General features: G+C 36.8%; 1 protein-coding gene across 5 annotated transcripts in view; it reads right to left on the bottom strand.

Moving 5' to 3' along the window:
* LOC106877306 (all trans-polyprenyl-diphosphate synthase PDSS2) overlaps positions 1–9,397 on the bottom strand; it is a 904,956-nt gene that overhangs the window by 129,116 nt on the left and 766,443 nt on the right. Inside the window, exon 6 of one of the 5 annotated variants that reach the window (XM_052967132.1) lies at positions 7,851–7,890. The exons of the other annotated variants lie outside the window; for them this stretch is intronic. Within the exon in view, the coding sequence (XP_052823092.1) occupies positions 7,879–7,890 (12 nt within the window). The 3' untranslated portion in view covers positions 7,851–7,878. Of the gene's footprint in view, positions 1–7,850; positions 7,891–9,397 lie in introns of those variants that run through there. 5 annotated transcript variants of the gene reach the window in all.

Genomic DNA, 9,397 nt, shown 5'->3' with positions numbered 1-9,397 from the left:
CAAATCTGATTTCGCAGAGTTTCTACAGCTGGATGCCCTTCATAACACCAACCACTCCGAGAGTGTAGTGAGTGTTTTACGTGCCACTGGCACGAGGGCTAGTCAGGCGGAACTGGTGACGGCCACGCTCGAAATGGTGTGTTTTACGTGCCACCTGCACAGGAGCCAGTCCATTGGCACTGGCAACGATCTCGCTCAAATGTCTTTTCCTGTGCCAGGGAGGCAATGTTGGTAACGATCAACGGCCACGCTCGAAATGGTGTATTTTACATGTCATCTGCATAGGGGCCAGCCCATCGGCTCTGCCAACGATCTTACTCAAATGTCTTGTGTGTGCAACATCGATATTCCTCCTTGTGCCTGTGAAATCTTGTATCCTGCCGTAAGGCTTTATTTCCACAAGCACCAGCTTAATTCAATTCGTCCTTAGTTGAAAGACACCTGTTGTTATGTCCTGTTACTATTTTTATTATATTTGTGTAACATTGTTAGTTTTTTTCCATCCTTTTTGTATACATTTGCTGCTTTCTTCCAAGGAATCTAATGCTCTTAGCTTGGTTTTTCCTTGGGGCTGGCCAGATTGGAGCAATCTTGAGTAAAACCAGCTGAAATTGCAAAGATAATCTGGAACTCAACCGATGAAAGAAAACTCTGAATGACTTGTTCTTTGTTTTCTTTGTATTATCTATCTGGATGTTTTGTTGTCCCTTTCTTGTATCACCTAACCATCTGGATGTCTTGCGTTCTTGTCCCATTTTGTATTATATATATATATATTTGTTTTGCAAGATTTTTGATGTGAAATCATGTGTTGAAACAGATGTTGTTGTACTTGGGGATGGTCATGTTGCCAGTTTAGCCAATAAAAACACACGCACTGTATATTTGGTGTTAATTTGCTTCAGCTTTATATTATATTATATTACATTATATTACATTAATCCTAATAGGATTAATGTAATATAATGTAATATAAAGCTGAAGCAAATTAACACCAAATATACAGTGCGTGTGTTTTTATTGGCTAAACTGGCAATATGACCATCCCCAAGTACAACAACACACACACACATATATATATATATATATATATATACACAACACACACACATATATATACTCACACACACATATCTATGTCAATATATATGTATATAGAGGAGGGAACCTGTGGAAAAGGTAGACTCAGGAAGACTTGGGATGAGGTGGTGAAGCATGACCTTCAAACATTGGGCCTCATGGAGGCAATGACAAGCAACCAAAACGTTTCGAAATATGCTGTGCTTGAGAAGACCCAGCAAGCTGAGTGAGACATTAAACGATGATGACGATGATGATATATTTATATGTATATATATATATGTGTGTGTGTATATATATATATATATACATATGCAAATGTATATATATAGGCATGTGTGTGTGTATGAATGTACATATGTATACATGTGAGTAAGGAAACAAATGAAGGAAAGTAGCACTCAACACACTTGGTAGGATTTACGTATGTTTTGATAGCAGTTTGTGTGTGTATATATATATATACACATACATGCATGTAAATACACACAAACATATTTGCCCTAAAAGCAGCTAACCTGATATAAATATGTAAGCACATGACCATTTAGTTATTCCAATTATAGAGACTTGGCTCTGAGTTGGAAACCAACTCTCTCTGTTATTGGAAAGCAATTTTTTAAAATAAAACCACACCATACAAAATACACATGCACACACACACACACACACACACACATATATATATATACGCATATATATAACATAGTCTCCAGCCATAAACGATGAGCAATGGCTGATGTTACCAGGGCGACAAACAAATAAGAAAAGGTGTAAGTTAGATATTAAAATTGGTGGATATGGTTTAGTTAGAAGCACAGCATATCAACAGTAGACTGGTTGGGATGTTAAATCACAATAAAAAAACTACAAATTGAATTTATCAACAAATATAAAAACTAGGCAACATTTATGCTGAAAATAAAACTTTTTGAAAAGCTAAGTAGGGTAAAGAGACAGAGAGGTAAAGAGACAGAGAGAAAAAGAGAGAGAGAAAGAGAGAGGGAGAGAGAGAGACACACACACATACACACACAGAAAGAGAAAGGGTGAATAAGAAGGAAGTATAACCAGTTGTGAAATTGTTAGACTGGCTTCTTATAGGCAGGACATTATAAAAGTAATCACAATAATATCCCTTTCTACTGTAGGCACAACGCCTGAAATTTTGGGGGAGGGGATAAGTTGATTACATCGACCCATGTTTCACTGGTATTTAATTTATCAACCCTGAAAGGATGAAAGGCAAAGTCAACCTCAGTGGAATTTGAACTCAGTATGTAGGGGCAGACTAAATACCACTAAGCATTTCACCCAGCATGCTAACGATTCTGCCAGCTCACAACCTTTTAGTAATAATACTAATAATAATCCTTTCTACTATAGGCACAAGGCCTGAAATTTGGCGGGTTGGGGGGCCAGTCGATTAGATCAACCCCAGCATGTAACTGGTACTTAATTTATCAACATTGAAAGGATGAAAGGCAAAGTCCACCTCAGTGGAATTTTAACTCAAAATGTAGCGACAGGCAAAATACTGCTAAGCATTTTATCCAGCATGCTTATGGTTCTGCCCACCCCCTTTGATGTTGTTGTTATTATTATTGAGTGAGAGATCAGTGCATGCCATCAAAATGACACTGGAGTAAAATATACGAAGCCCATTATACCCATCGTGACTACCCGTCTGATAAGGCTTGTGAGCTGGCAGAATCATTAGCATGTTGGGCGAAATGCTCAGCAGTATTTCATCAGCCACTACATTCAGAGTTCAAATTCTGTTGGGGGTCAACTTTGCCCTTCATCGCTTTGATTGCTGAGTACTGCAATCGACTATCCCGCTTCCCCCAAATTTCAGGTCTTGTGCTTTATTATTATTATTATTCAGTAGTCGTACTTTTATTGCTTGCTTCCAATGCACTCATGAGGGCTGTTTTGAGGGTCTTGGGTACATACTGTGCTTTCATTTACTTCCCCCACACCTCCAAATGGATTGAATGTATTCTATGTTATATTTGTGCAATGTATATTAAATTCATCTATTGTTGTCAACAATGACCAAGGACATCCCATGGGAGATGACAGGGCACACAGGTGTATCTGGCTGTGGCTAATCAGTCTGATACATGCTTGGACAGCTCTACTTCAGGTCAGGCACTGCTGGTCTGTTGCGACTGAAGGCAAGGAGTTCGTTCTGGACTTGTGTAGTTCACCTTTTCTTTACGCCTCTACAATCCTGTTCTATTTGTAGGAGGTGGCACCTCTGTTGGTGCATCTTCACCAGGCAGGGAGGGCAGTCTTATGCTTGCATTCCCCATGTGTTAGGGTTAATCTCAAAGCTTTCCAGTGAGGCTTTGAATATGTTCCTGAAATGCATTTTCTGTGCATCTTGTGTGCATTTGCCTTCTTTTACAGTTGTCTGTAAAACAGTCTCTTGGGGAGTCACATGTCAGGCATTTGGACAAGGTGGCCTGCCTACCTAACTTGTGCTCCCCTCAGTAGTGTGTAAAATGCTCAGTAGATCAGCTCAAGAGGGGAACTCCACGTCTGGAACCTTGTTTTGTCAGGTGATTTTCAAGAGTTTTCTCATGCAGTTCATGTGGAAATGGTTTAGTTTCTTTTGACATGGCATTGGTAAACCGACCAAGTCCCATAGGAGCCCAGTAATGTAGGCAATACAACTGCTTGATACATCATCAGTTTGTTAGTCAGCCTAATACTAACATCTCCAACACTGATTCCCATATTATGTAGATGACATAATCTAGTATGTCCTTCCGTTTTTAAAGATAGTAGAAAGTGATTTGAAAGATATTTGGTTGCTATTTCTAACAAGTGAAGCAATCATGTACAGGGTCACCTCAATAAACAAATCAGCCCTGACTGAGTAGACCTATGATCAAATGCATTCCAACAGTGACCATCACATCTTTTTTGTATATCTAGGAACTAAATTATTCACTGTGTTCTTCTTTTCTTAGAAATGATAAAGTGTGATTTGAGAGAAATTTGACTGCATTTTCTAACATGCCAAATGACCACAAAGATACACTTCTCCATGATAATGCTGGTGTTAATGCTATAGTTTAGTTCCAGGTCACCCTTGATCAAAGGCATTTCAACAATAACTAACCCTTTTTTTTTTTTGTCAGTGAAAGAAACCTAGCATAACATTGCCCATTGTGTAACTTTCTATAATGGCAGGGTGTGAGTTGAAGAAGACTTGGTTACTATACCCAGCAGGTCAAGCAACCCTATAGATAATCTAGTGTTGGTTTATCAATGACAGGTAATAGTGAACAGTGAAGTGTGAACATTGAATAGCAAATTGTATTGATCTATAAAGAAAATTGTGTTGTGTGTCTTCAGGAAAAAAAAATGAAATTCCATCAGAAATTCATAAAAGGAGAAAGTAAATTTGATTAATTTTACTGGTGTGGCAACATTTTTGTCAGATATGTCAATACCAATTGAATTTCTTTCTGGACAAATTTGACCACAAAAATAAACTCTTTGGTTATTCCCTGTTCTCTAAATGAAACAGTTTTCGGTTAAAATATAAATTTGGAAGCTAATGGCTTTTTTGCTTATTGCACCAGTTTTTCGTCTGGAAATCACGAATCAATAAGTTTTGCTTCATTTATTCTGAAGAATATAACAGCAAACCAATTTTCTTTTAATCACAGTTCCTAGAAGCATTTATATATGGTTTCTTTTTTATGTTTTTAGAATGGTCAAATAACTTAAGCAGCAGACAAATAGTCTCTTTACATTACAACACTGAATCTAACCAGGTGTCAACTTCAGTTTTCATGTTGCTGGGGGTTGATTAAATCCAGCTATGTGTTAACATTATTTTCATCCTAGTGGGATTGATAAATCAGAACTGGTTAAGTCCTGAAATCAATTGAATTGACTGTATCCTCTCTTAACAGTTATGGCTTTGTTCCACTGTTAAAAAATACTTGTGGTGAGCTGGCAGAATCATTAGCAGGACAGATAAAATGTTTAGTGGCATTTCATTTTGGCTTTATGTTCTGAGTTCAAATGCAGCTGAGGTCAACTTAGCATTTCATCTTTTCATGGTTGATAAAATAAGAACCAACCGAGCACTGAGGTCAATGTAATCAACTTACTTCTCCCAACCAAAAAATTGCCAGCCTTGTGCTAAATTTAGAAAGAATTATTAAAGATTGTTATATCAAGGACATGACAACCTTTAGTAAAAATGTATCTAGTAAAAATGTATCTAGTAAAAAAGTATCTAAGTGAATGAGATATCTAAGGTAAGAAAGGACCATTAGTCATGTCTTGATGACAATGTAACAATGTTTCTAGAGCAGGTGTCATGATAAAATAATGCAGTACAATTTTCAAAGTGGTTAGTGTTAAGAAAAGCATCCAGTCAAAGAAATCTTGCCCAAATTAAATGCATAAATCAGACATAGTTATCCAATCACATCTAAGAAAACAACAACTCCAAGTAAGATCTGACTTGAACTATGACAACTCATCCAACCTATGCTGCATGTGTGTCTTGGTGCATGGTTCAGTGGTTAGAGTGTCAGGCTCACCATCATGAGGTAGTGAGTTTGATTCCCAGACCAGGCTGTGTGTTGTGTTCTTGAGTAAAACACTTTGTTTCACGTTGTTTCAGTTCACTCAGCTGTAGAAATGAGTTGCAATGTCACTGGTGTCAAGCTGTATTGTCCTTGGATAACATCTGTGGCATGGAGAGGGGAGGCTGGTATGCATGGGCAACTGCTAGTCATCCATAAACAACCTTGCTCAGACTTGTGCCTCAGAGGGAAATTTTCTAGGTGCAAAAGGTGTCCACTGTGTTTGTATCCCACTACTACTTGACAGCAAGTGTTGGTTTGTTTATGTCCTTGTAACTAAACACTTTGGCAAAAGAGGCCAATACCATTAACAGTAGACTTTAAAAAAATAACTAAACCCTTTAAAGCAGTGCTCCAGTATGGCCACAATCCAGTAACTAAGACAAGTACAGCATAAAAGATAACAATCAAAGAATGAGCCAGTATAATAGATTTGATTAGCCTCTCCCAATCATTAAACCTTTAGCATTTAAACCAGTCATATCCAGCCAAAATATTCTACCAGTTTTATGTTCAAACTGGCCAGAACCAGCCTCTCACACCAACCCTACAATATCATTGTAAAAATTAACAATTAGCTCATCAAAATTTCAAAAGCTACAAGATAATGCATGATTAATTCAAAACAATGTGAATAAATAAGCATTGCATTTGAAAGAATTATCTGAATGCTAAATGGTTAAATGTTTGGCCTTGTATTTCTGTAAGGAATTATTATTTCTATTATACTTATTCTAAAGGTAACAACCTAAAACTGAGTTTACAAACTAATGAGGGTGCTTCTGTTCACCATACTAGAAATAGCAGCCAAATCCTTCTCAAATTGCACCCTACTATTTTAAAACAGAGAGAAAACACTGACTGGATAATGTAATCTTTCAAACAGACCATATGTCTCAAGAAAAGACAATACAGTCTTGGATTAAGCACCATTGGTTGGTTATATGTCTGCTCATTCAGGGTTAACTGATGGCTAAATAACAACAAACCTGACATAGAAGAGAAGCAGAAATGGTTGAGTACCATTCTATCATGTTTCAGGAATTAGTGGTGGTGGTGGTGGTGGTCGGAGGAGTATCTCAGCCTTTTGTCCCTTGAGAAGTTGATAAAATAAGTATCTGTGATGCACTCATGCACTGGAGTTTAGTTTAATCAGCTATATTCCTCTTCTCTAACACATTTTCGATCTTAAGTCAATGTGATAAATCAATAATGATGTGGAAGAAGCCAAAGGACCAAGAGGGGGAGAGAAAGAGCAGGAGGAGGAGGAGGGGAGTAAGGGAATGGAGAGAATAATGGAAGAAGAAGAAGAAGAAGAAGAAGAAGAAGAAGAAGAAGAAGAAGAAGAAGAAGAAGAAGAAGAAGAAAACAGAAAAAAAATGACAATGACAAGAAGTAAGTAAAGAGGAATAAGAAGGTTGTAAAACATGGGTGAAAGAAAGCGACAAAGATGAAGGAGACAAGAATGCCAAGACAAAAAAAAAAAGAAAGATGAAGAACAAGCAGTGTGAAATGGTAAGATAAAAAAATATAAAAATAAATAAATAAATAAAAGCTGATCCATTTGATTTGAACAAGTGTCTGATTGAGGTGTTTGTAATGACTGCAAGAAATCTGTTATTTCTCTTGAATTCGATCGGCATTTCCTGCCAAGAGAAAAATTACAAACTGAAACAGGAGACACTTTGACAGCTTTTAATTAGATAAGCAGAGAGCTGAATCATGATTTTATTTGGTTAATGGTTGCTGCTTAATGCCGCAACCCGATTATTAGAGTTTCACTCAGCGACAAATGTAATCCATTATACTGCTGGCCTTTTAACTGCAACAGAACCAACATTTCATTTATATGGCTATTATGTATGGAACAACTGCAAGGAGATAGACTATTATTTTAGTCAAAAGAAGAGAGAGACAGAGAGACAGACACTTTTGAATTCTATAGATTCTGAAACTGTTGCAATGATATATAGGTAGAGAAATGGACAAGATATACTTAGCTGAAAATTACTGACCTTGCAGAAAATGAGAAAGAAGAGGAAAAGAAGAAAAAGAAAGAATTAGAAGCAGGTGATGGGTTGCAATAAAAACTGCATTATTTGGCACTGTTTCTATATAACCTTTGATGTTCAAAATAGCTTACCGTGCATTACTAAAAATGAAGAACCAACAAGCTGACTTATTTTGGAAGCTGAAGAATTAAAACAAAAGTCATTCAATTTTTCTGATAAGGCATACATACATTGTTACAATACAGTTCAGTGGACAGAGTAGCTTCTAATACTCTCGTTCAAGACTGGACTACCATTGGTGAATAGCAATTACATTATTATATAAATAACAATTTCTCACATTGTCCTAATATCACAGATTGATGCATTGACTTACTCTTTAGTACATGTTATATCTATCTATCTCTCTATCTATCTGTATGTGTGTTTGTGTTTGTGTGTGTGTGTGTGTGCATGTGCACATGTATGCATATCTATATGTATATATGTGTATGTATGTATATAACTGATATCTTTTACTAGTTTCAGTCAGTAGAGTGTGGCAATGCTGGGGCACTGCCTTGATAGGGTTTAGCTGAACAAATCAACCCCAGTACTTCTCTAAGCCAGATACATGTTTTATAGGCCACTTTTGGCTGAACTAGTAAGTTATGTGTATGTAAACAAACCAACACTGGATGTTAAGTGGTGTTGAAAAACTAACACAGAGACACACACATAGACACACAAACAAAGACTCACAAGTTCACACACACATATACTTGTATATGTGTATATATATACACATATACAAGTATATGTGTGTGTGTTATATATACGTATACGTTTGTGTGTTATATATATGTACTCACACCCACATATGTGTGTGTGTGTGTGTGTGTGTGTGTGTACAAATGAATTCTTTGTTCCTAGAATGAAACTATTGTTAAAAATTACATTTTAGGAACATCTCTCCACCTGCATTAAGTATTCCTGGAGGTAATATAACAACTATTCCTTGGGATATTTAAGCACAATTGCAAGTGTCATCTCAAGAAATCTAAAATGTTTTTAAATTTACTCTCTTACAGTGAAAGTCATCAGTTTGGATTAGTTTATAACGCCATAGGGTGAAGAAGAATCTGACATTTCGGAACAGACTTTTCATTTGAAAGAGAGATAAAATAATTTTCATCTCTGTGAAACCAAAAATTCATACGAAATTATCCACACTCATGAATTTTACAAAATAATTTTTATTGACTCAAATCACCACCAGCATCTTTTGAATATGTTTTTCACACTTACACATTTTGTTGATTGATCACATTGGTAGAAGTTGGCTGCTTTGTGTCTCATAGTGTGAGAAAACCCTAGATAAAGACTAAGATATTATGGTTCATGTAAACATCAGAAGATATAAGAAACAAATATATATATATACATATATATATTTTTTTTTTTTTTTTTTTTTTGTGCGGGTGGCACATGAAATGCACCATTTTGAGCGTGGCCGTTGCCAGTACTGCCTGACTGGCCTTCGTGCGGGTGACACATAAAAGCACCCACTACACTCTCTGAGTGGTTGGCGTTAGGAAGGGCATCCAGCTGTAGAAACTCTGCCAAATCAGATTGGAGCCTGGTGTAGCCATCTGGTTTCACCAGTCCTCAGTCAAATCGTCCAACCCATGCTAGCATGGAAAGCGG

The sequence above is a fragment of the Octopus bimaculoides genome, chromosome 4 (assembly GCF_001194135.2).
Source record: "Octopus bimaculoides isolate UCB-OBI-ISO-001 chromosome 4, ASM119413v2, whole genome shotgun sequence".
Lineage (NCBI taxonomy): Eukaryota > Metazoa > Mollusca > Cephalopoda > Octopoda > Octopodidae > Octopus > Octopus bimaculoides.
The sequence above is the reverse complement of the archived record's forward strand: the minus strand, read 5'-3'. Positions and strand labels throughout refer to the sequence as shown.